Source organism: Zeugodacus cucurbitae, chromosome 3, assembly GCF_028554725.1.
Source record: "Zeugodacus cucurbitae isolate PBARC_wt_2022May chromosome 3, idZeuCucr1.2, whole genome shotgun sequence".
Taxonomy (NCBI): Eukaryota; Metazoa; Arthropoda; class Insecta; order Diptera; family Tephritidae; genus Zeugodacus; species Zeugodacus cucurbitae.
In genome coordinates, this window is record NC_071668.1 from 49,033,573 (window position 1) to 49,061,219 (window position 27,647).

General features: G+C 35.6%; 2 protein-coding genes and 1 long non-coding RNA gene across 6 annotated transcripts; 1 reads left to right on the forward strand and 2 right to left on the reverse strand.

Annotated features, from left to right (window-relative positions):
* Positions 1–859: 859 nt before the first annotated feature.
* On the reverse strand, positions 860–5,947 carry LOC105217453 (monocarboxylate transporter 13). Of its 2 annotated transcripts, none has more exons than XM_011192454.3 (6): positions 5,739–5,947; positions 3,357–3,459; positions 2,837–3,070; positions 2,627–2,753; positions 2,389–2,568; positions 860–2,326 (listed from the first exon to the last, which is right to left on the reverse strand). In XM_011192454.3, the coding sequence occupies exons 2-6, from the start codon at positions 3,454–3,456 to the stop codon at positions 976–978; spliced, it is 1,992 nt and encodes a 663-aa protein (XP_011190756.1). In that variant the 5' UTR covers positions 3,457–3,459; positions 5,739–5,947; the 3' UTR covers positions 860–975. The 2 variants fall into 2 exon arrangements, with proteins under 2 accessions (XP_011190756.1, XP_011190757.1); XM_011192455.3 differs by lacking the exon at positions 5,739–5,947 and adding an exon at positions 3,599–3,743.
* On the forward strand, positions 5,914–25,059 carry LOC128920388 (uncharacterized). Its single transcript, XR_008470440.1, has 3 exons — positions 5,914–6,049; positions 9,355–10,623; positions 24,657–25,059. It is a non-coding gene; the product is annotated as an uncharacterized LOC128920388 (long non-coding RNA).
* On the reverse strand, positions 13,169–27,406 carry LOC105217452 (protein lev-9). Of its 3 annotated transcripts, none has more exons than XM_011192453.3 (18): positions 27,111–27,406; positions 26,382–26,657; positions 26,072–26,251; positions 24,897–25,088; positions 24,655–24,831; positions 21,647–21,829; positions 20,844–21,574; positions 20,476–20,764; positions 19,007–19,825; positions 18,774–18,937; positions 18,595–18,702; positions 18,210–18,535; positions 17,802–17,947; positions 14,792–14,906; positions 14,605–14,723; positions 14,380–14,539; positions 13,598–14,307; positions 13,169–13,531 (listed from the first exon to the last, which is right to left on the reverse strand). In XM_011192453.3, exons 1-18 carry the CDS (start codon positions 27,160–27,162, stop codon positions 13,332–13,334), a joined length of 4,947 nt encoding a protein of 1,648 aa, XP_011190755.1. In that variant the 5' UTR covers positions 27,163–27,406; the 3' UTR covers positions 13,169–13,331. The 3 variants fall into 3 exon arrangements, with proteins under 3 accessions (XP_011190755.1, XP_028899392.1, XP_028899393.1); XM_029043559.2 differs by having other exon boundaries at positions 18,992–19,825; XM_029043560.2 differs by lacking the exons at positions 13,169–13,531; positions 13,598–14,307; positions 14,380–14,539; ... (8 more) ...; positions 20,844–21,574; positions 21,647–21,829 and adding an exon at positions 24,297–24,575 and having other exon boundaries at positions 27,111–27,392.
* Between the last annotated feature and the right edge of the window lie 241 nt (positions 27,407–27,647).

Sequence of the window (27,647 nt, forward strand, 5' to 3'; positions counted from 1 at the left end):
GTCTCTTCGGAAGATTCCACAAAATCTTTCAGTGATAACTTGATATACTTCAACAAAAATGCAAATTAATTAGTAAATACATAAACTATTAATCTTACCCAATATCGAACGTACGAAAATTAATATGAATATAAACAAAAATATTTTAAATACTGTCGATAGTTTGCAAACTCTAGTTGGTACGGTTGACATCTGAAATCATGTTGAACGAATGTGGGAATTTTTTTAGTCTGATAAAGTAGTTGCTTAGAATTTATAAAAGAAATACAGTAGTTTTATGAAATAACGAACACATGAATTGTCAGGCCTGTCCGTTACATAAAATTTTTCGTTAATTCGAGTACTCACTTAGAGGCATGTTTTTTTAATTATTTGTTTAAAAATGAAAAACCAACACAAAACAATTCAAATCAGCTAAATTCTTCCAAAATGGACAAATTCTGACACTTATACCTCTATTTGGTCAATTATTTTAAGGTTCTTTATAAAATTAAATTTTTTTAATTTACACATTTCTTTTGAATTTTTCAAGTTATATTTTTAATTCTGGTACGATATTATTTGATTTGCTCCTCTTTCTTTATATGTCTTCTTCATGTTGTTCGTTAAACTGTGTACTTACAAACACCCGATGTTCGTTATTCGTTATTCAAATTTGCTTGTTCGTTATAAGCGGTTTTCGTTAAAACGAATATTCGTTATTTCGGAATTTCCCGACTGTGGTGGAAATGCGAGACGAATGCATCTTATAATAGGTTCTAACACTTCTTTTTTCATGTATATTGGAAAAATATTCATATCAGTAATACACAAATAACTGTACTATACACATTCTTAGCTAAAAAAAAGGAACTGAGAATTTCTTGTATACAAAATATTTACTTTATTAACTATTCGCAAATATTACTTTTAAATTTAAGTAAATAAGAATGCATTTAGTAGAAAAAAACGCGGTTCTGTACATGAAAAATACATTTAATGCGCCTCGTTGTCGCATTGTGCTTGTCTCAATTTTTCTTCTTTGGCTTTTTGTCTATTAATAAATGGCATGAAACTCCAAAGGCTGGCACCACACAATAACGTCAGACCCAGCGTGTGAAACAACGGACTGTAGTCCATAACTGCTTCATACCAAATGCCACATAGTGGTGGTCCAATTAATTGCAATATTCCATTTACAAATAAGCTAATGCCATAGGATGATGTCAAGCGCTCCTCGCCCAACATGTCAGCCATTATAACGGCTGTGACGCCAACATATATACCCGATGCAAGGCCAAAAACTGCACACCAAAAACTCAACATACTATATGTGGTGGCAAATGGCAAAAGCGCCAGCGATAAACCGGATACTGCGAGACCTCCAATGAAGTACCAGGTCTTTGGTATTAGTCCAAGATCCGAAAGTGCCGATCCACCAATACGTCCAATAAGATCGGTTGCCGAAACAATTGAAATCAGGTAGGCGGCTAGCGATTTATTAAAGCCTAATGCCACGCCATAAGCTGGCAGCAATATAATGAAATTGGTATAACCGATGGCATTTGTTGAATTCGATATCAGTATAACCAAATATGTGGGATCCTTCAATAAGCTAAGATCGAAGAATTTTGAGCGTGAAGACGTTTTCGGCTCACCCTTATCGCCCGCAATATCACCCATTAAACTCTCTCCAGCTGCGGCGCCTGTGCTACTACCCATCGAATGTAGTGAGAGATGTGATGAAAATTCCTTTGGTTGAAAGGATAGTGTGCTTCCGTGGTACGGTGTACTTATATATTGAAAACTACTAGTGGAAGGCGAACGTCGCGAAAGACGATTTTTCGAATTGTTGCGTAAAGCATGTAGACGGTCGAGCTTATGGCTGGAACGGCCGCCCTCTGGCACAGCATATAAAGATGATTGCGAATTCAATTGACCGGGTGTAAACGTTTGATTGCGTTGTGGCAAGCGGACGGGTGTGCTAACTTTTCGTGTGCGCGAGGTTGGTGCATATTCATCTTGGTGCTTACTGCAATTCTGTACTACCGCAGCTGATGCGCTACGCACAAATTGATTATCCTCTAAGAGTACTGGCGGACTATAGGGAGGAAATGGTTTTGTACCCACGTCACTACAACCATCTTGACACTGCATATCAATATTTATTGAGCCAGCTTCGTCTACGGTTTCAAATTTCATTACAATGCCAATATCTTCCTCTTCGATATCTTCAAGGGCATTCTTGTTTTTAGGTACTCGAATCATATGTTGCTCCACAGGCTCATAGAAAATTGCAGCAACAAATACATTTAAGGTAATGCCACCCATTATAAGAACTGCACCTCTGTAATATCAAAGAATATGTAATAAAACTGATGATTACCAAGTTTAACTATAACACGTTACCTGTATCCGTAATTTTCGAGTAGCCAACGCAATACTGGGGGTAATATAATCGATCCAAGTGCACTGCCCGAAATGCATAGTCCATTAGCTAGTCCACGTAATCTAACAAAGTACGATGTCACTATATACACGGTTGGCGGAAACGATAGGCCGGCACCAATCCCCACTAGAACTCCATAACTATGGGGTGTTTGTTTTAACTCTAATTAACGCATCCATGAAAATCTCGTTCATTTACCTTAAGTACAAGTATGCTACAGATGATGCCCAAAAAGACGCGATCATACCAAATGCCGCTGAAGCACCACCCATTATCGTTACAGTGCGATATGAATACTTAACCGATAATATACTGGAAATGGGACCTGGAATGGGTTAGCTCAAAATTAATAAATTTTTTGTAAATATAAAAAACGCTTTTATATATATAAATCAAACACTATCTAACCTAACGAACTATATAGGAAATAACAAAGCGCAGGTATCCATGCTCCTGCCGCCGGGGACGCATCGAAAGCTTCCATGAATTCAACAAATAATACACCAAAACTTTTAATAGTGCCCGGTATAAGGATATTGACCATCATCGACCCAAGTAATACCAGCCAACCCCAACCTCCATCCGGTGGCACCAAGTCATATTCACTACTGTCTACATTTTGTTTGGTATCCAATAAACTAACTGCAAATAAAGAAAATTTTAAACAAATATTTAAAAAAATATTAACGGTATGTTTGTTTTGTTGTAATTAAAAAATGCAGCACATTATCATACATACATAGATACATGCAAACATATGTACAGATTATATAAAAATGATATACTTATTTTCTAAAGTAATTGTTTCTTATAAAAATTGATATTCAACAAACATTAATTAATTCGCTGTGAACTTCAGCTCATTTATAAAATCAAGCACGTTTACTTCCATATATACCAATTATATGTATGTCAGAAGTGAAATTACCTGCTTTATCACATGATTCGGTAGCTCCGTTAACTTTCAATTTATTGCAATCTGCGTTAGAATTCTGCTTTTTAGTCACAGATACGTCTTCTCTTGCCATTATCTAGAAAAAGTAATAAATGTAGGCATAATCAAATAAACATGTTAGTTTATATATTAAAGAAATAACTACTAAGCCATTTTAAATAACTTAAGTTCTGTGTGTTTTTTCTGGTTTCATGTAATCGACCGCCACCACTCACTTATTTCTCAGCGCGTTAAACTTTTACATAAAACAAAATATAAACAATTTTTTTTTAATTTTTATTTAAATTAATGGTATGGTTGAAAATAAAAATATGTCAATAATAGTAATAAATTAAATTGATCAAGGTTAATGAAAAATGGACTTCTATTAGTGCTTGAAACTTTATAAATATTCCTTAATTACTAGTTATGAACCTACATATGTATGTATGCGACACTTAAATTTGTTTCTTGTAAAAAGTAACGAGCTTCTGTCTGTGTGCGCATATACACATACATATGTAAATATGAATTAGAGATGGACGCGAAACTTACTATACAATCCCGATCTCACCGATCCCGATGCTTTTTAAATTTCAGCATTCACAAGAAATGATTTCGTTATATTTTAACAGAAATTTTAGACGAGTCGGAGTACATAGTATACATATGTGTTAGGTAAAATTTTCATGCTTTCATGTGTTACAAAGGTTTGCGCAAATATTTGTATTTGTAAAAATAAGTATTTATAATAAGTTATGCAAGTCTATAAGGTTAGATTTTTGTTCCATTTCAACCATCCGCATTACCTTGGGCGCGAACTCTTTTTACTATAAATTATAGCCTATTAGTTATATGATATGAGTAAACAAACCACATTTCACCGCCATGCATGTCTTCTTATCTGGTTGTGATGTTTTTCGAAAACAACCATTAAGAAACAGCAATTATATAATACATAAAGCGTATAAAGCAGATAATTTTCAAAGTAAAACTTTTAATATTTTCAGGCTAATATAATGACACTTTATCATCACTATAAATCTTAGAAAAATTGATTCGTAAGCGTTTTATCTTAATATTATTATCGTCCAGCTACAACGCACAAGTGTAGAAAGAAGGGCATATATACCCGTGTACGTGTGTATATAAATATGCGGATTTAGTGTTGGTTATATTCGCCGCAATGATTGAGTGCCTGTTGTTGAGATCAATTTGAACGTTGATAACGTCAATGTTCTAGCCTTATCATTTGGAAACAATGTACAATTACATCATTGAGTCCACTAAAAAACTAATTGAAAAACTATTTTGCAAGGCATCAATTATGAAACATTATTGATTCGTTTCTGCTCAAAAAATTAAATTGTAAATATGTATGTATAAAGATATCTATTTGATAAATATTTGGATCAAAGCGTACTCGTAAAACTCGTAGACAAAATTTGAAACAATATTTTTCCTTATTGATAGTGCTGTGTTACTGCTGTATGTTCTATATTCATAACTACACGTACAAAACTATTTTTTATTTCCTTGCAATCAATTTCTCTAAATTGATAATCGAAACATTTTATTATTTGTATGTGGTAAGTTTGTGTATTCTACTTATTATAGACATATACGCACATTTATTGGCAAAAATTGCTGTTTAAAGCGGTTGGCGCTGGATTTTGCACCCCCTTCACTACATAAGTTCAGCTGATTCTGCGTTCAAAGAAAATGCTACTGACCCCATTACGTCGACAGCGCATGCCCTTCCTTTTTTGCGGTGCAGATGAAGTGGGGAAAAATCCAAACAAACACTCAAGTCGCAAAAGAAAGAAAAGCAAATTTCTGTCACTTGATTCAGCTGTTTCAGCGCCAATCAGCTTATGTAGCCGTTACCATTAATATTATATGCGTTTTGAAAATGATTCATTATGAAAGAAGCACATATATGTCCATATTTATATTGTCATATATGTACATATGTATGTACACATACGATTTATTGAGTAAACAACAAATTAACAATACAAAGCATATTAATACACGCCTTATGTATTCCAGGGTCATATAGGCACTACGCTCATATAGGTACTCCCCTTCTCCATTTCCGTTTTACAAACAAACAACAAAATACCATATTCAAGCACCAGTACTTTTTACAATGTCATTAAGTATTCGTATGTTTCGTTCATTTTTTGACTGTTCATGATTTAATGCAAAACTGGATTTACAACGTATGCCTATTCGACCCTGACCCCATCTACTCACATACTCATATTTACTAATAAATGGCACGTTCTTGATATCCTTCTACCTGTGAGTACAATCAACACAACTCGCAAGCATTATATTAGAAATCACTAAAATTACTTCATAACAGCTTACCTCATTTACGAACTTTAAATTCGTCTAGTACAGTAATTTTTATGTGTTTAAATATTGTTTTTCTGCATTAGTTGCATGAAAAAATTGTCCGTCACTTCACCAAAAACATTACTACACTATGCGAAAATAAAGTATTACAAAAATAATAAAGTAACAATGTAATAATGAAAGAAAAATCACAATCACTGTGCTCCTCGGCTTCCACGCATCTTCGCTGCTGCTGTTGACCAATAATGCCCTACCCGAATATTATTCCCCTAAGGTATCGAAGAACGATAAATGTTGCGATGCGCGCTCAACCTAAGACAAAGGTAAGATTTGTTTTAAATGTATGTTCAGTGAAATTTTGAAGTTACTTGTATTTGCAATTGTTCAGATAAATACTTGAGTTTAAAATAAATTATATAAAATCGAAGAATAACACAAGAACACTACAACACTGCCACAATGATTCACAATAGATACATGTAAATTTTTATACAACGGTGTTATTGAAATGCTTGTATAAATGATTGTTATGCAGTTAAGATAAGATTTAATGAGATAATAAAATAGTAGGTATGTTCATTGATAACGAAACAGCAAATCCATCAGTTGATAAAGTAACATATATAAAACATTTTCTTACACAGTGCTTACACACGGAAATTTTTGTTGCTTATCATCGGCAACTTAAACATTTCGATTATACAGGTGTAACGAAAATGACACTACCCTGCAAGACAGGTACCGGCGAATTCTTCGGTGAAATGTCAGGGAGCGGTACCCGCAGTTTCAATGAAAGTTTCTATGCCATTCTTAAGGGCGAATTGACAAAAGAACACGAAACTCTTGTGTACGTGTGATCGTTCATCCCTTTCTTGCACATTACATTCATCATTTAGCAATGTTTATATACCTCTTGCACAATTTGAGGAATGGTATTGGTACAATCACGGATGAAAGACCCAAAACAGCGAACCAAAACAGCACGTGCACTTTCAGTACTGCGACCCACAAAAGCCCAGAAACTATACCCGGTATTTTTGGTTAGTTCTACCAAAATCCCAAATGAGAATTCAATAACAAAATCATTAATTATATTTCATATTTATTTAAAATATCATGCCAATTAGGTGTTTATTATTATATTTACTTTATAAATGTATTATCGTACTACGCTATATACATATGTAAAAGTATTGAATATTTGAACAATTCTTGCTATCTGACAAAGGCTGGAGGAAGAGTGGCAAATGTCAAATACCCCGAGCGGCCTGTTCTTTCATTAATTTCATTAGTACTAGATTCGTAGCAGCAAAGATACGCACTCGCCTCTGTGCAGCAAAGAACGCCCGTCAACAAACACAAGGAAGGTTCGACGTCGAAAAGCTGCAATCACAACCGACAGCCGAACGATTTTCTACTCGACTTGCACTCCTGCTCTCTGAGAGCACTCATCAGCATCTCGATATAAGGGAGCTGTGGAACGGCATCTCAAACTCATTGCATACCGCTGCAGCCGAAACAATTGGTCTCCGGCAACGCCAAAAAACCAGTTGGTACGATGAGAATTGTCGTTCCGCAGTGGAGAGAAAACAGACTGCCTACCTCGCAACGTTGCGATCGACCACAACACGTTCGGGGTGGGATAGATATCGAGAACTGAAGAGGGAAGCGAGACGCATTTGCAGACGTAGAAAGAAAGAGGCCGAAATGCGTGAGTATGAAAATCTTGAAAAGCTGGCCGACATGGGTAATGCTCGAAAATTTTATGAAAAGACGAGGCGATTAACAGAAGGTTTCAAGACCGGAGCATTATCATGTAGGGACCGAAAAGGTAATCTGGTAACGGATGTCCAGAGCACACTGGGATTATGGAGGGAACACTTCTCCGACCTGCTCAATGGCAGTGAAAGTACAACACCAGGAGATGGCGAACCCGATTCCCCAATCGATGACGATGGAATAGATGTTCCATTACCCGACCATGAAGAAATTCGAATAGCAATTACCCGCTTGAAGAACAACAAAGCGGCGGGGGCCGATGGATTACCGGCCGAGCTATTCAAATACGGCGGCGAAGAACTGATAAGGTGCATGCATCAGCTTCTTTGTAGAATATGGTCGGAAGAAAGCATGCCTGACGATTGGAATCTTAGTGTGCTCTGCCCAATCCATAAGAAGGGAGACCCCACAATCTGCGCCAACTACCGTGGTATAAGTCTCCTCAATATCGCATATAAGGTTTTGTCGAGCGTATTGTGTGAAAGACTAAAGCCCACCGTCAACGAACTGATTGGACCTTATCAGTGTGGCTTTAGACCTGGAAAATCCACAATGGACCAGATATTCACCATGCGCCAAATCTTGGAAAAGACCCGAGAGAGAAGAATCGATACTCACCATCTTTTTATCGATTTTAAAGCTGCCTTCGATAGCACGAAAGGAGCTGCCTTTATGCCGCGATGTCTGAATTTGGTATCCCTGCAAAACTAATACGGCTATGTAAGCTGACGTTGAGCAACACCAAAAGCTCCGTCAGGATCGGGAAGGACCTCTCCGAGCCGTTCGATACCAAACGAGGCTTCAGACAGGGTGACTCACTATCGTGCGACTTCTTCAATCTATTGCTGGAAAAAATAATACGAGCTGCAGAACTAAATAGTGAGGGTACAATCTTCTACAAGAGTGTACAGCTCCTGGCGTATGCCGATGATATTGATATCATCGGAAGCAACAACCGCGCCGTTTGTTCTGCGTTTTCCAGACTAGATAAAGAAGCGAAGCGTATGGGTCTGGTGGTGAATGAGGACAAGACGAAATATCTCCTGTCATCAAACAAACAGTCGGCGCACTCGCGTCTTGGCTCCCACGTCACTGTTGACAGTCATAACTTTGAAGTTGTAGATAATTTCGTTTATCTGGGAACCAGCATTAACAACACCAACAATGTCAGCCTTGAAATCCAACGCAGAATCACTCTTGCCAATAGGTGCTACTTTGGACTGAGTAGGCAATTGAAAAGTAAAGTCCTTTCTCGACGAACCAAAATCAAACTCTATAAGTCGCTCATTATTCCCGTCCTGATGTATGGCGCTGAAGCGTGGACGATGACAACATCCGATGAGACGACTCTTGGGGTTTTCGAGAGAAAGGTTTTGCGCAAGATTTATGGTCCTCTAAACATTGGCAACGGCGAATACCGCAGACGATGGAACGATGAGCTGTACGATTTATACGACGACATTGACATAGTTCAGCGAATAAAAAGACAGCGGCTACGCTGGCTAGGTCATGTTGTACGGATGGAAGAAAACACTCCAGCTCTGAAAGTATTCGATGCAGTACCCGCTGGAGGAAGCCGCGGAAGAGGACGACCTCCACTCCGGTGGAAAGACCAAGTGCAAAGTGACCTGGCTTCACTTGGTGTTTCCAGTTGGCGCCAAAAAGCAAAAAGGAGGAATGAGTGGCGCGCTCTGGTGGATTCGGCTATAATCGCTTAAAACGGTTCCTACGCCAAATATATATATATACTAGATTCGTCCATTTTCTGGGAGGAGGGTTTCTATAAAATATAAAGTAAAATTAGAAATTTTACAACATAAAAGTTGGTAATAATTACCTTATGTTTCAGGAATTCTAAATCTCGCACGGGCAACGTTCTAGTCAAAACATCCATGCTCTTGCTGTAGTATTTCCATTAAACTAATTTCGGTGAATCCATGTCCTTGTAAAGCGATGGCACGTCCAACTGAGGGGCCGGTAATTCTAAAAATACTGCAACTGCTTTGCCCTCTAGCTCATGTTGATAAACGGTTACAAAATCACCTAAACAATTTCGTTTCAGTTCTTCCCGGGCTTGTGTTGAGCAAAAGGTTTAAACGTAAAAAAGTGACATTAAACATAATATTTGGTGTGTAAATGATTTGTGTTCGATGTAGCAGCGTTTGCATCCATAGTTCTGGATTTGCTTGCAGCACATATACCATCGATTCGAAAGTTCTACGCTGCTACCATAAGTGACCCAATTAGGTTGCGTACCTTTAACGCGCCGCATGAGGTTTGAAATATCTGTATGGAAAATTTTAGAATTTAAGGCAAGATAATATTATTATATTCAATCCGCATGAGGTTTGAAATATCTGTATGGAAAATTTTAGAATTTAAGGCAAGATAATATTATTATATTCAATCCGCATGAGGTTTGAAATATCTGTATGGAAAATTTTAGAATTTAAGGCAAGATAAAATTATTATATTCAAAAATTATTTACGTATTCAATGGTTTCGCCCTTGATGTTGACGATTGTTGGCGTAGCTTCTATTGCGTGCTTCGAATTGACAATGCAATGAAGTATTACTGTATCACCCTCTTCAATTCCATATTTTGGCTTTAGAAAACTTTTATTTTACGTTTTTAAAATGCGTGCTTCAATAATTTAAACTTTAATTAGGCTACAGATCACTGATTTAAATAAAACAGGCAAAATAATACTTCACAAGCAGCCATGATATAGCTCAAAACAAAACTTGTTCAAACACGAGAACTTTGGTTGTTTCTTTCTATCATTCAGGGTGCTGTACGAAAGAAGAGTTGAGGTAAATGTTTCTGCACATTTCGCCCTTTGTTGCATATGTGTGTATGTAGTGGTGTTATAAAAATTTCTTTGAATGTATTGGAGTTTCAGTACCCATGACTTGCTGGGTAGAAGAAATTAGAATTGACAAGCGATATTGATAAATTGCCAGATGTATCTAGACATTGATATTCGTAGTTGCCGGAATGTTCGAGTGACGATAACATGCTAGCAATCGACTATATAAGGGCTGCCGGGCTGGCAGCAAGACACAGTTCTGATAAGAGAGTTGTCGAGTGAGGACAATTCTAAGGAAGAAATTAGAAGTAAGTAAGAAGTTGTAAAGTACTGAGTAATAAAGTGTTAACTTATAAGGATTTAGAAATAAAAATTAGTGTATAGCCATTAAAGTGTGACTTTTATTTGACAATCCAGTGATCGAACTCAGGGTAGAGTTTTAGAGTACACGACAGTTTTTGGAAATCCGTTACACAGGCGTTGCGAATCAGGCAATGTTTTGTATGTCCTTTCATATACTTTTCTCAAATATTTGTACATTTCATTTACGCTGGACAGAAAAGTATTTTTAATTGCTAGTTTTTTCCTTATACACAATTTACTAATTATTTTATTTATATTATGCGTACTTGTATATAAAAAAAACGAAATATTTCATGATGATTAGGGTGCTTTGTTTGATTCAATCTTCACAAACATTTTAAAACGTGGTGGAACAGTTACATAATTATAATTGTGGTTATTTTAAATTATTTTATGTGTTAAATGCGTTTTTAAATATGTTTCCAATATCCATAATGAAGATGCGCATCTAAAACCTCTGAATATGTCTTTGGTCTGCTAAAAGTGCCAACGAGAGCTTGAACATCTTGGCTTGACCCAAGACTTATGTGAACTTCAGAAAAGATATTGATTTCTTTCAGGATTTTTAACGAGAGACCTGGGTTCGAATCGCGGTATTCTCAATCGAATACGTACAATCGAAATTTGAAATTTCGTCATTCTGTAACGAATGTACGAAGCAATCGAAATATCACTCGTTAGCTATTTCTTAAACGTTGTAGTACGAATTTCAATAAAAATAATTAAACTATAAACAGTTACAAATAATCAGAGACAAAATGTAAATTATTTTTCTTTTATTGATTTTATTAAGAACAAGTGTTAACAAAATAAATATGCGTCAAAAATTTGATAAGTGATTTTATGCTACAGCATCTTATTTTCATTTAATTAAAACTGTGGTATACTTTTCTCTCGAAAATCAAATGTCCATTTGCAGTTGCTTTTTGAAGGCCGAAATGTGTACCAACAATACATCCGATAACTAAACATTTTTATATTACACATCTTTTTCACCAGTTCATCAGTTATTCGTCAAACATATGTACCTCCTCGAAGTTTATATTTCTCAATGGTATAGCTGCACTCAGATTTTTTTACAAAATGGAAAATAAATACTTTACACAAATCTGTGGCATCACTTATCAAAAAATTGTCGAAATCGGACTATAACTTTTCAATGCCCCGGATATCGAATATGAAGAACTCAGTGCCCCATGGTAACTTTTCACCGAAAATTTCGGTAAATCTCTCAGGTATCAGTGTGTTTTTTTAATAAAAATGTAGCAATAAGTTGCGAGAGTATAAAATGTTCGGTTGCATCCGAACTTAGCCTTTCCTTACTTGTTTTCTTTTGTTTTGTTTAGCATTTCTTGTTATTTGCAGAAGTCATTTAGAGCAACACCAGGGAAGTTATTTCATAAAATTTCTATTCGTTTCGTATCGGGTGCGGCGAACCGGCTACTCGACACGTTACGAAAACTCACTCGATCCGATTTCTCGCTCGCTCCTGGTATCAGTCATAGCATTATGTTCCGGGGAGTCGACTATAGCGATATTATAGCATTCTATTTTGGGTGGGTGGGGTCTGTAAGAACTACCACTCAGCACGGAATTCTAGGAATACAGACAGGACCTAGTACAAGGAAATCCTTGGACTAAAGATTGTAAGACTTAAGAAGTACTGTGGTGTAAACAACTTTTACGGCATCGAACACAGTCGAGCTTCTTGGAAGCAGCATTATAGATGCTTATCACGCGATCTTTCGTCTGAAATCTCCAAAACAAAAAACGGTAACCCTGTTGGTGAAAGAATCTAACATCATTAAGAAAATTAGTTCGTAGACGTTTCAATATATCCAAACGCACGAGACAATGGAATGAATATAAAACTAGCCTCACTAAGTTCAGTAAGGAAATAAAGAATGCAAAAGGGATACAGCTCCAGAAGGATTTGGGAAAATGTCTCCTCAGTTTTTTCATAATGCGCTTTCCAAAAGAACTTTAACAACCAGCTTTGGACTGGACTGGTGAACCATAGACATCTTTACTAGGTATAAGTCACCTGGCCCATCATCTCTCCGGCGCTTCTTCAATGGGGAAAGGAGCACATCCTCATTCACCTAGTTAGATTAATGAGAGATAACTTGGCACATACATATATTCCTAAAAAAACTGGAGAATTGCGGATGTTGCGATGTTCATACCAAAAATACGAAGAAGGGATTACTCACTTGTCAAATCTTATAGGTCAATCAGTCTGATCTCCTGCTTGCTTATGGTATGGGGAAGATTGTGGCTAGCTTCATTAGGACTTTTACATCCAAGTCAAACCAAGTATAGAGCTGAAAGACTTACGGTCATTTCTCTATAGAGCTTGGTAACGGAGGTTGAGGAGGCACTTGAAAACGGGGAAGTATTATTATACGCCTTCTTAGATATAGAGTGCATTTGAAAATTTCAACGATCATTAGACGGGTAGATGCAGTACTCGAGAAAAGCAAACTATCATTTATTTTAATTAGTTAGTTATTTATTATATAATATATTATAATTACTTTTATTAAAAGCGCTATGCGTTTACAATCAAATCGACAAGTTTTTAAGTTCCTTTCGGAAGGAATCGAAAAATTGTATATTCTTCATAGAGATATTGTAATTTCACTTTATAACATTAACCCATGATATTCAGATGTTTATTCACTTGATCAGCAGTGACACATGTGGGTATAGCGTTCGACCACTTCCCGTTTTTCAAACATTTAAGCACCTTAGCACCACGCAATTCAAGACCAGCGTCGCAGGTAAATGTAATACTCTCACCAATTGCATAATAAAATTTGACAGATGACATACGACCGCTGATAGCCGTGCCTGTTAAAGAAATTAAATTAGGTTTTTCTAATATTACAACTATTCACGAAGAAAATATTAAAATACCAGGATATGAACAAGCTTGCACGCATTTCGGTAATCCGCTCGACCAGCGTCCATTATCCTGACATGCTATTATCGGTTGCCCTTGCATCATGTACTCTGGATTACAATTGAATTGAACAACATCTCCTGCACGGTATGGCGTTGAACCTTGTGCGTAACCATTAAGTGGTGCACCGGGATTTTCGCATTGTACTTCAACGCAAGATGGAAATGGTGTAGCCCATTCACCAGTCGGCAAACATATAGCCTCAGCGGGTCCACGCAATCCATAACCAGAAGCGCATGAAAATGCCGCTCTACCGCCGACTTCACGCGACAAAACCGCAACCCGTGGCGAACTGATGTTATTAGGCAAAGGAATATCACCACACTCAACACTCTCGCAAACTGGTAGTGGCGCACTCCAATTGCCGCTGGGCAGACAAAATAGTTCCGAAGCGCCAATCAATGAATTTCCATTTGCACACGAAAGCAAAGCACGTGTACTTAACTTCGTGTCGTTCGTATTTACAATTAGACCACGACGTTGTGGTATTTCTGGACAATTAATGGCTTTAACGACCACTTCTACAGAATGTTCATGTCTGGCTGGTGTTTGACAAGAATAAACACCGGTGTCTTCATCAATTGCATTAAATATGGTTAAACGGTATTCCAGCGTTGCATCGCGGCCCTCATCGGCCTCGGTAACCCAACCCTCAGAGTAATTTCTAAAATCAAAATCAACATATACATATGTATGTACATACCTACCTGTTGAATCTTAATTATAGAATAGTTACCTAAATTCATGGCTCACATTCCACTTGGGGTTACCAAATCGTCTCATCCATAGACATTCCATATGTAATGTTGTACCCGGATAGACAATCAGCTTTCCGTCATTGCTCTGAGCTATAGGTCCATTTTGATGTCTAAATAATATTGTTGGTGCCTTTTCCACTTTAATGAGAGTTATTGGAAGTCGTAAATAAATACAAATATTTTTTTTTTTTTACTTTTCTTACTTGCATAATCATTTTCCTGATTTAATCCATAGCAAGCTGGCTTATTGCCTGTCCATTCGGAATGTATACAAGTTCGTTCATTGCTTCCAACCATTGAGAACTTTCCTATATCCACACATCTATATGGAAATACAATTTTTTTAATAACTGTATATTATATTATTTTCAAAGTTTTCCTTATTCTTACCGTGATATTATAGTGGCACCCGGTGGAAATTCCACAACATCTTCCCGAATCTCAAGATCGTTATAAAAACTAACCACATTGGGTTCATTGTTTTTAAACAAGCACGTTCCATTCGCTGCAAAGAGGTAAGAGGTTATAAGTATAGAGTTGAACTTCCATAACCCGAATTTCTATAACTCAAACTCTGGAATTGGCAACAGATGTCTAATTTCATATAAATTACCTTCCCTTACTCGGAAGTCTCTCTAAGCCGAAGTTTTTTGTGGACTACGGTGATTCGAGTCAGGGAAGTTCAACAGTATATTGTTTAATATTATTACTGAAAATTTTGTCACTCCTGGGACCGTGGCCATATTCAAATACCCATACTATCCATTAACACAGATAAAATTTAAAATCTGGATACTATTTGTATGTGTATTTAACCCTATTTTTTTTTTTAAATCTATATATTTTTTTTAATACAAAAACACAAAATTAATTGCCAAATTGCAAATTGCCCACTTTTGGGTTAAAATAAATATGATCACTCCAAAGCCTACTTCCCAAATAACACAATTTTAAATTTTAATGTATTTGTTTAAAACAAGCTGATTTCAAATACCTCTTACCGCGGGTCGGGGAAAATATTGAAACACCAAGCTTGAGTGAGAACTATTTCATTCTTTATATGTGTAATAATAAAAAACTAAATATATTAATGCGTACTGAAAGTGATGCCCTTTGGTATCAACGCACATGTTCATTTTTGAACATTCTCCCGGGCGACAAAAGTGACTCCTGTTCATTTTTGAACATTCTCCCGGGCGACAATAGTGACTCCTGGATAGATGACCTCAGCTTGTAGTCGTCGCCTCGTCGTTACCGATGCCCCAATTAACATTTGTGTGTGATAATTTTGTGAAGCCGCAAGAATAACGCCTTTGTATCGGCCAGTGCATCGTGCTCCTAATTCCAAAGTGTCCTTTAATGGCCCTTATCTGCTCCAACATAAGTTGCCAAGGTATTAGTAACTCCCAAATGGTTGTTACTACATCCACTTTTTCAAACAATATCTCTTGACTGTATTTTGCAAGTTTAAATTGTTCTCGACGTTTCCTTATAGATTGTAGTAATGTCTTATCAATTTCCAACGCATTGGATCTTTTCTTCAGCAATGTTATCATCTTTTCATATATTAATTTTTTCACATAGTGGTATTTCTTTTTCAATCTTGAATCAAGCATTTTATTTGTTGTCATATATGTTGTCCTGTTGTCTGGTATCTTCTTAACACAAACGTCTCCATCAGTCATCTTTGCCGGAATCGGTGTTAAGGATATTCCCCTGTTTCTGCACGATTTGCTCCTGTATTGCTGCAAACTTGTATCTTCCTTCCTTCCTTCTTTCTTATAAAATTGTTCGATTTGAATGTTTTCTTCGATTCCGTTACTTTTGTTGTCCATTTCTTCTTTGATTTTTCGATCCTTGGTTTCGAGTTGAATCGGAGTTCCGTTTCTATCTTTTTCTCCGTCTTCAACCAATTCAGTTGGTTTTTCCTCAGCTAACAAGAATTCATGTGCCACGTCACATAATTCTTTTGTAACTTTATTGTCTGCTAAAGAACTTTCTGCAATAAGTTCTTTTATAATATTGGATCCATTTTTGGTAGCAGCATCAGCAAATAATGAAATGCTATTGGGACCACTCCAATAAAACATTTTATGTAATTTGGAATATATTAATCTTTCCGTAGCAGGTGTGGTTGTTGTCAATGTTTGACCACACAAACTCGGTTGATTCTCTCCGAAATGTGGCTTAACCTCACACAAGTTTGAATGGTCTTTTGAATTTGCGTCAAAACCACTAGTAGCTGTTGCTTTGAAAGGTTTACTCGAAAATTTAATCGATTGAATTCTTGGATCTAAGTCAGAGGTATTGGTTTGATCAAAGACACTATCCTTTGTATCAGCGTCAAAACCACTAGTAGCTGGAGCCTTAAAAGGTAGGCTCGAAAATTTAATGTTGAATAATTCCCTTTGCATCTACAACATTCGCACAATTTCAACGACTTCAACCAGTAATTCCTCCGCTTCAATATAAATAAATTTCTCGTCGTATTTAAATTATAACTCATCCAAATTTTGCTCCACGAGATTTTGAAAATGTTGTAATCGATTTTCATACCTTTCGAGTGCAGCTTCGTCAGCAATATATATATTTGCTTTTACCTTTGCAATTATAGATCTAATTCTTTCCGATCTTTTTTCAATTGCTTGCATTAAATGGTCTGCCACCTTTTCGGTTGGGCTATACGCTCTTGCCCCTGTATTCATTCCTTTGGATGCTTGTTGTTGTCTCCCAACTCTACAACAAATGCGGCATACTTCCATATTTTTTTTATATTAAAATTTTATAAAAAACAAACTGTTTTTTTTCTTCAAAGAATTTGAGGATTTTTGTTTCGATCGCCTTGTTGATCTTGCTGTGCCTCGACTCACAGCTGCTGTAATTCTATGAATAACAGTTAACTAATGCGTATTGTCTCTCGCAAATAAGTTTTATATACAATCTTTTCAATTGATTTTTTTTTTTTGTCTTTTGCCTAATTCATGTATAGGACTTTTTCCTGACTGTATTTCTTCTATATACAGGTCTTTTTATTTGTCTGAGCTCACATTCTGCTCTAACGACAAAATTTGCATTAATATTACATTGGAGGTGTGGCATTGCATATAAAAATTATTCAAATCAGACCAAATCTTCTCAAGGGCCCAGATACCGAACATGAGGGCCTCAGTGCTTAAATCTCTCAGATAATATAAAAAAATTCAGAGCAGATATTTTTCTTATTATAGCAGACCTCTTTGTCAGACGCGGATAAAATTGGATAACTACTTTCCCTAGCTACAATATACTTATATATAATCGAGTAATCTTAGAATCTTCTTTTACACTTGAATTTAGCATGTTGAACTGCCTTCATAAGACATTAAGCCCAAATAAGATTCCAAAATTTAATAACATTTACCGCAATTGTAGGAGCGTCCAATCCATTGCCCATTCTCGCATATAATTTTCCAAGTATTCCGCTCTCCGACAGCACTCGGTATACAATTAAAGAAAATTTCTGTACCGCTTTCGTATACACCCTCGACATCAGATAAATCAGTGTTTCTAAAATGAAAGACAAATGTTGACAAAAAGAGCAAAAAATATAAAATTCTGTAGAATAAATTATAATGGATCAGATCAACTTCAGTTTCTATAAAAACGAAAAAGCTTGCGGAGGTGGCATAAAGTGTTCCAACAAATAGAATGAAAATGTAGGTGTGAACTTGTAAGTGTGTAGACGTCATATACGACACTTATTTGGGCGGTTATCGATATAACCGTTAATAGTTATTATAGATTAATGTAAAACAATGCTAATAATTACTTGTATACCAGAGCACCATCGGTTATGCTCGGTGGGCCACACATTTTCAATTCTTCAGTGACATTTTCTTCTGTTGCATTTGTCGTATCTTCCGATTCGGAGGTATCAACTTTTAATGCAATAACATTATTTGATTTTCCATTGCCATGTGATTCAGTTGGTAATTCTTCGCGCGATTTGCGTTGGCCCGTCTCACAGTGTATAGTTTGTGGACTCAATATACCTTTGTTACAGCTCATTTCAATGGGCATTGCATTTGTTGAGTGGTCACAATGAGCGCTCACCGTGCTGCCGTGTCCAATAGTGAGTCCAGGTCGGTAGCCACCCTATGGTAAGAGATATTTTTCTTGAATCACAATAGATAAAGTAGATGTTAAGCTTTTACCTCGTAAATTATTCCTGGTAGGGATGGCAGTGTACAAGGTATGGATACACATTCCGAAAATGCATTTACCGACCAACTGCCATGGGCGCAACGCAACTGTGCTGAACCCTATTAAACATTAAAATACCTACGGTAAACGAAATTTTTGTTGCAGAAATTATTTTAGAGAACTTTCCTACCTGTATATTAAAACCGTCATCACATTCGAGTGTGATAAATTCATTCGATTCGATTTCTTCATAAGTCGTAAGCGTTGTTAGCGAGGGCCTATCGGTAAGCATTTTCGTGTGTGCCTCTACTTTGAAGTATCTACCATTTTCAACGGCCGGCACCAGGCAAGGTGCTGCAATACATTTAGTTATTATAAAACAATTTGCAATATATTAGTGTAAATGACTTTCCTGGACATTACCTGAGAGGCACTTAGGCGTATCAGGCTTCCAAACGCCACGTATGCAACGCGCTGTCGCATTTTCACCTTTTATATTCAATTTAAAGCCAGCATTGCATTCTAAATAAAGCATAATACCGACACTATTACGGCCAGGCGCTTTACCGGGCCTAACCACAGTTATATTTGAGAACTGTTCCCAGTTAAGGTCCTCACATGGTCCACGTAAACGCTTTCTGCCCTCCTTCGACTCCAACTGATCGTTTGTGTCATCATCAGGTGTAAGTGGCGACGATGTCGTTGCATTGGAAATGCTGCGTTTACGTCGTCGGCGCACAATTTGTGACTTAAGTTGCTCTATCAAATCGGTTTCGTTTTGAATTTTGGGCAAATTGTGGAAGTTGTTAAAGAAATAACTAGCCGAGTTGCTATCGTATAGTACATTCTCATTGGGACTTGTTTTACTGGCATGTGCGCTATAACGGGAATTCTGGTTGATATTAGGTAATGGTATCTTGGCAGATACCCGATGTGTTAACAAATCGTGTTCATCATTTTCCAGACTTAAGAAGTCATTATTCGATGTGCGAGACTTGTGCGTAGCTTTGTAACGTGTGACCAGATCGGGATTACTATAGGTGTTGTACCAACGTCCATCTTGTACTTGTATAAAATTTGTCGGATTTCTTAAATCTGTCGGGTTGTGCAATCTACTATATCCAAGTAAATTTTTTACGTAATTTTGGTATTTCTGTTTGATCTTTTGATAATATTTGGAGTATGCTTGATCAATCTCAGAAGGAGTTCGTTTGATTCGTGACTTCGGAACATTAATTATGCCTGAAAGAAATAGATTAGGATATTGATTGGTTCATAGTACTAACATCATATAATTCCTTGTTTTTCGATTTCATTTCTATAAAATATAATATAAAACTGAGACACAGGAATAGATTTAGGACCGATATATTTATAATGTTCAATGGTTGATTAGACATATGTACATATTTAAACAGGGTCTTTGGTATTGAACATATAGAACTTGATTTGCTAACTGATGATGATGATGTGTTGGTTAGATATGTCTAAAGAATAGTCTATGAATAGTGCCGAACATTGAAGAATTTGTACAGGATTTGTTTAGACTACTGTCTACAATACATAAATTTAGATCCTAACGCGATTGGATAGCAAACGACGATTTCAAGAAGAGATCGCATAATCAAAGAAGACCAAATATTGCTTTTAAGAGAATTTAAATAGTAGGACTTCCTAGTGAAAAGCTCACTTTAATTGGATACTATCACTTAGACTTTTAAACCGTATATTACAATTTAATGAATGTTTACAAAATAAGCGCAAATACTAACTAATGCAAGCGCAAATAAGAACAAGAATTTTAACTCCGAGAAGTAACTATTTTCAATGATCTAGTATATATTTCTGTAGAACAGAATTATTTAAGAATGTAAGTAAATAGGAGTTCTCACCAGTTTCTCGATTGAGTGCTTTTATCGGTTGATGAAAATTGCCGTTTATGATCTCATCCACTTTTCTTTGCAAATCCCGTTTATTACGTAATAAATATTGGGAGCGTAGATAACGTATTTGTATTGAGCGTCGTTTACGATTCCAACGCAATCTTGGATGTTGCCCAAGTAAGCATTGTGGTAGTTCTAGAGGTCGCCATTTACCACCCACACATGTGGCACCCGGTGGTCCTATCTCTAGAACGTAACCCTTATCACAGTCATACATTATTTGTTTGTTATTAACGATCTGTAAAATAACAGAATATTTATGAAACACCAAAAAGAAACTGAAAATTATAAGTTGTTAGCTGCTTTAAGGGACATACCTTTTTTACATATGGCCTATAATCGTATAGACCCATATTTCCAACAAGTAATACCTTGCCGTTTGGTATATAACCAGGAAATGAGCAGAATACCTCTTGACATTGAGGTGTCTCACCCGTCCAATTACCGAATGAGCAAGTTAGCACATATTCATTGGGATCCGTGACATCTTTGCCCTCTGGACTAATCAGTTTAAAACCGTCTTTACACTTAAATCTAGCCTTCATGCCGTGTTCCGTTTTCGGTGCGAGTACCATGCCATGCTTGGGCGGTTTTGGCATATTTTTACAGCGTGCCGGCACACAACGTGGTATAATACTCCAAGTACCGTTATTGCATGTTGGCGGACTTAGTAGTGAAACAGGGAATTCGTAGTTTTCGTCACACTTCACTTCCAATGCAGTGCCGTGTTTGACTTTTTCAACACCGCTGTTTGATGTGGTTGGCGATTGCGTTGTTGTTGGCGTTATGATAGTAGTACCATTTTCATCGGTAATAATTTCGACTGGTATTACATAACCTTGCGAAATGGATGGTACAACGCATGGTGCCAAGCATTCAGGTAAGGGATTACGCCAACGGCCATCGATTTGGCATACGCTTGATGAATGACCTTGTATTAACATTTCCGGTTGACAGCGGAAAATTATACTCGCCCCAAGTCCTGTACCGGCTTCGATGTTTTCAATCCAACCGTTATAAAGTACACCAGGATGGCCGCAGTTAATTTCTAAATCACAGATAGTCAAGTTAAATACCCACATGAATATAAATACGTAAATGTGTGTATAAGCTGTCATACCTTTACAAGTTGGTAAGGTTCCACTCCATTTCCGATCGGCGCCACATCTACTACTGCTTTCTCCTACTAAAGTGTAACCGTAACGGCATTCATAACTTACCACTGAGTTGTAGGCCATAGTGGTGTATGTAGCTTTGCCATTTCGTGGATTTTCCGGCGTCGGACAGACAACAGATGTGACCACTTAAACAAAGAGATAGAAATATTTAAAAAATTGTAATAGTACTTAGGAGTTCAGGAGGAGTTAAAGGTAAAGGGGGTTAGTAAAAATTACAAAAAAATATAAATAACTGGATACCTTAAATATTTCATATTTTTCCATATTAATTGTATTAATATAATGACGAATATATTGGAAGTTTAACTTCACTATTCATCAAGTTAGCACACCTTTACCAGACTAATATAATTGTTTCTGATTGTTTTGTCCTTAACTTAAAGCTTCTTGGATTTTTTTTAAATTTTTTTTACCTATGTACGAAGAGTCTCTGGTTAAATGTCCTAAAAATGTCGCGTTATATGGTTTTTTCTGTAACCCTTTATTTTTAGCCGAAAAGTGTGTTTTATTTTTGGTCACCAGGTTAACACACTCAATTTGTCTTCTATATATCTTCGGAGTTAGTACATTTATTGACACCACATTTTTTGTACTGCTCAAATGCTATATTTTATTTAATATTGGTAAAAGAAATTTACTATCAGTTGAAAAGAAATTGATATCCGAAACTTTGAAGAGTTACAGTTTTCGTTAACTGATATCCAAAAAAAAATTGTCAGAAGTCAAAATGTTAAATACACTTTTTTGGATAATAAGGGGGGGTTCGGCTGAAATAATAAAGACACTAACTATAAAGAATTTTCCGTTGCTGATAGTAGGGTAATTTGAAGAGAAAATATCAGGGCAAATGGTTGTGCTAAAGAGAGCTTATCTCCTGTTAGGATTATAAGGAATGCTCCATATTTGAAATTATTAAAACTACAGAAAAACAAGTAAGGAAGGGCTATGTTCGGGTTTAACCGAACATTTTATACTCTCGCAATTTATTTATTTAATTTTATTAATATAACATACAATTAAAGCCACATATTCGCCTTACACATATGTATGTATATGGCATAAAGTCCATTGAAATTTTGAAAACCCTAATATTAGGTAAATGGGAGCTGGGGGAAGTTATGACCCGATTTCACTTATTTTTGGCACTGAGACATATTATTAGAAGAAATATATTCCCTCTGAATTTCTTCAAAATATCTGTCGGACTGACTTATATTTTCGGTAAAAAATTTATTAGAAGCATTGAGGTCCCCGTGTTCGATATATGGGGCCTTAAAGACTTATGGTCCGAATTCGGCGATTTTTAGAAGGACGATGCCATACTATAAATGCAGTATTTGTGCAAAGTTCTGTTCCGATATCTTCAAAGTTCTGGTATATGGGAAGTAGGCTTGGTTTACGAGATATGTACAAAAAGCTTAGTAGAGGTGGGTTACATCCAAAAATCTCCATTCATAGTGCGAACCTTTGTACTAAATTTTACTTTCATAGCTTAATTTATGGCTTAGTTATGGCAATTTATGCCAAGAAACACGTGCACCAAGTCTCATCAAGATATCTCAATTTTTACTCAAGTTACAGCTTGTACAGACGGACAGACGGATCACTTTGGTATATATGGCTCTATATCCGTTATGTGAACAAAACTATTATACTCTCTTAGCAAGTTTGTTGCGAGAGTATAATGATGTTTCATGATTTTCGGACGGAGGAATGTCAGCTGGAATTGCTACATATGTAGTCGTTGGTAAACATATTTTTGATGTATGTAATTCTCAATAAGGGGTGATCGATACACTTTTAAAAAATATATAAATGTTAAATTAATTAATATAAAAATTCAAAAATACGATCTTGGCAGAAAATATTGAACAAAATTAAAAAAACGGATATGTGCTATACTGATGTCCAAATTTAAATCACTAATGTTTCTACTGATTTCGTAGAAAAAAGTTATTAAAAAATATTGAAGAAATATGGAATGAGAATTTTTGTTTTATTTAGTATACAAATTTCATTTGTAGCTTCTTTTGTTTTGATAGAGATTAACTAAAACTATTTGATTCAGAGGTGTGCTAACATGATGACGGGCGGTGTATCAAGGATACTCATACGAGTATATACGATGGAATGTCCACAGTTTTTTAAACGCACTATATCAAACGTCAGTTGCTATATACAAATTATATTTTATATTCATACATTTTCTAGCTCATTTTGCGCTCTCAAACAATTCAGTTTGATCTTGGATCTTTACAACAACTGTGTGAATGTTCCGACACACAAAAACGCCATAAAAGAGTGTGAATAGTAAAATCATTTCGGCAGATATTAGAAAGTTGGAGTATGAATCTATATAATGGAATAAAATCTGCCATTTGTCTAACATTATAGTAAAACAACACATCTAAAATATTTTTGGCTGAATCTGATATCATGTATCTTAATTTGTTACTAATTGTATGCTGATTTAACTCGGATGTTGTTACCGCAAATTGAAGAAATGTATTCAGTTGGAAAGTAAGTGAAAGTTTTGTATGGAATTATCTGCTAGCCAAATGTAAATAATGAATAAAACAACATTTTTGTTTCGTTTAATTATACATGCGTATATATTTGCGGTAACTTTATTTGTAACATTGTTAAATTGAACATTTAAACCTGACAACAATAAGAGTTTGAAAATTTTCTGCAAGCAACAATTATTGCAATTAGTTTTTATTGAAAGAACGCACAAATTGCTTTATTTCGTTTTTGACTGGCATTTAATATGTATGCATATAAGCGTGTCTTTACTGACATTTACGGAAATTCTGTAACTGCTTTTTTATAGCGACTTGTTTGCTACGATGGTATTATTATCATTTTTAGCTAATATAAAAAAATATGAAAATAATAAAGTTGAATATTAAAGAAATCAAATTAACATTTTGTTTTGTTTTTTACTTACAGACACATGTGGGCAGTTCCTTTGGCACCCAGGAGCCATCAGATTGGCAGTAGCGTTCATGTTTACCCACCAACTCATAGGTATTACCACAGTTGTAACTAATTTTACAACCGAAAGTGTAGCATTCACCAGCATGCCAGCCGTATGCTGGATCTGGCGGCTGTCCACATGATCTTGCTGTAAAATGGAGACATTTCACATATAAATATTCAAATTCTTTAATAATTTATATAAGACATTACGTTCGCATTGTATATCCGGTCCATACCAGCTAGCCTGTCCATCAATGGCTAGGCATTTAGCGCGTGGAAATCCATTTGTAACATAGCCAGTATGACAGTGGTATTGCACGGTAGAGTCTAGATCAAAAGTCTCCTGTTCGGGTAGCGCTGAATGGCGTGCATGCTCTATCTGTGGTGGCTTGAGACAGTAAACTGAAAAACAAATAAAGCAAACGTAGCAACTTCAACTTTGCTGTCCTATTTTTTTTTTTTTTGAAAAACACTTATTATATAATATATGTATGTATGTATGTTCCAACTAATAAAATAAAAAAACTTGAAAAGGGTTTGGGTAGTTCATGTAAAGAAGTATTTAACTAAGTACTCATCCAATTTGATCATAAAATTTGAGCTTTCTGTATGAAAGCAGTTAAACATTTAGTAGTTTTAGTAAAAAAAATACAAAAATGGGTTTTCAATTTTTAAAATGTTAATATGAATCGCTAATTGAAGAACTTTATTATTAGTTAAAGATACACTTTTAAAAATTAATTTCGGAATTTTTACATCATGGCTAGTCAAATACGTTAAGTAAAAAATATATTTTTACTCGAATTTGTTTGAAGAAGATGTATTGTCAAATATAGTCTAATAATACGCTAACGATTAAGACGTAATTGGTAAACATGTTAAATTTGCAAACGAAAATGTTTTTCAGTTGATGCAAGACAGTCTCCGTCATCCATCCGACATCAATAAAGCATATCAATTTCATTCTTGAAGTGTTTGAATTTGAAATCTGACAACCAGTCCCAGTATGACAACTATTATGTTATGTTCTTGAATCATTTGAAAAGCTGAAGAATATTAACGAATAACTTGAACTAATCGTAGTTCTTTAATTTTTAAATTAAATTGAGAGTTGATTTGTGAAACTACGAATTGACGGTCGACAGTGACATTTACAGTTGTTAAGATCTTTTATAATTGTTGACATCTTCTTGTATATTTTTTTTTTATTGAGAGCTTTCGGTTTCGATGTGCCTACAGTAATTCCTTCGGATTTGAAATATATCATTAGCAAATAGAAGTCTTGAAATCATAAATATTACAAATTATTAAATTAAACCTAATTCCCCTTCGTCTGTCTGTCTAGACATTTGTAATGCTTTGAGGTTATATTCGTTCTAACTTACTATTCTGTTTGCATGCCGGTTCAGCTCCTGCCCAATTGCCATCAGCTTGACACAGCCGACTCTGTAGTCCAACAACATGATAGCCATGGGGACAAGAATATGTAGCACGTGCGCCAAAATGTCTGCCTGCGACCGTAACTTGACCCAATGATGGTTGCGCCAGCTCTGGACATTCTCTATCTGTAAGTATTAAAAATTTCAAAGTTTCTATATACATTTTTTTAACAATTAATTTAAGCTTATCAGCACTACCCAATAATGTTTAATTTTTCACGTTAAAAACTTTCATATAATATTATATTGTGCTTACCGGGCTTAATACAGGACATGCCACACACACCATCACATAGGCACTTCTTCTTTTTACTTTTACAGTCCTCATCCGAGGAGCATTTTCTCAAACATTTCTGTCCGAGTAGTGTTGCCTGCTCCTCATCCCTTGGACATTCAGTGGAGGGAGAATTTCTAGGATTCTTATAGACGCGCCCATCATCGTCTACCTCAGAAGAGTCATCATCTTCGTCCCAATCTTCATCTTCGTCATCTTGAGGAACCTCTGTTTGCGTTTGTGTTGGTACGGAAATAACTGGGACATGCAGAAAATAAGCATATTTTTAAATAAAAATAATTTCCAATAAAAAACATTCATTTATAAAAAAACAATTGGAATTTATTCATAATATACATATATGTAATTATGACTTAAGAAAAATTTGTATTTCGTTGCAAAAGTTTTTGTTGTTGACAGATAATTTTTTGTTTTCCAAGATTGCAATTGTAAACTTTGACCTACATACACACACTCATGTATACATATACTGTCTACGCCATATGTAGTTGAAAAATTGGTGGTGAAGGGCGACCCATTGTATACAGTATTCACAGACTTGCGCACAACTATATTATGCTTATATAATGAAAATATATTTTTAAATTTTATGCTAAACAAAATAAAGATAATTTACAGTTTTAATCCAATACTTCAATTGTAAATCGGCAATAAAATATTGTACAATGTTTCTTTTATTTAAATAACTACCTTTATATATGAGTACTGTCAGCACCAAGAAATAAATCAGTAGTTTATTCATAATTACGTTTTAAATTTTTGTTATGGACTTTTCAATGTACATTAATTGCAAACAAATAAATAAACGTTCCTTTTTAATTTGCTCGAAACGTTTAGTATTCTTTTATTTTAATTATATGGTTTTTGGCTTTTTAAATTAGTTTTCGATAATGCCATCGATTGAATTGACTTGTTTTTCTGCTGATGCTGAAGCTTAAACTACACACGACTCTTATAATAAGTACACATTGAAGTGAGAAGAGAAATTGTGTCTGATGGCAGTCTGCACAGATGAGACGAGCTGTCAGACAGAAGCTGTGAACTGTTCTTTGGTGGCAATGGATTCATTTCCTTCTATATTTAACGGGTGAGATAAAAATGACGTTTGAACCCTACAAAGTACACAAATATAAAGTAAACGAAGAGTTTTTATGATTAATTCGAAAACTATAGAAATTATACACTTATGTAAATTATGAAATCTTAAAAAATGGTAGTAAATTTATT

Coding starts and splice junctions, on each gene's coding strand:
- LOC105217453 (XM_011192454.3), bottom strand. CDS start 3,456: ATGGCAAGAGAAGACGTATCTGTGACTAAAAAGCAGAATTCTAACGCA. Junction 3,071..3,356: donor CGAATCATGTGATAAAGCAG/GTAATTTCACTT, acceptor CTTTATTTGCAG/TTAGTTTATTGGATACCAAA. Junction 2,569..2,626: donor GTAGCATACTTGTACTTAAG/GTAAATGAACGA, acceptor AACACCCCATAG/TTATGGAGTTCTAGTGGGGA.
- LOC105217452 (XM_029043559.2), bottom strand. CDS start 27,162: ATGAATAAACTACTGATTTATTTCTTGGTGCTGACAGTACTCATATAT. Junction 26,252..26,381: donor CATGTCCTGTATTAAGCCCG/GTAAGCACAATA, acceptor TAATACTTACAG/ATAGAGAATGTCCAGAGCTG. Junction 24,832..24,896: donor ACCGGATATACAATGCGAAC/GTAATGTCTTAT, acceptor TCCATTTTACAG/CAAGATCATGTGGACAGCCG.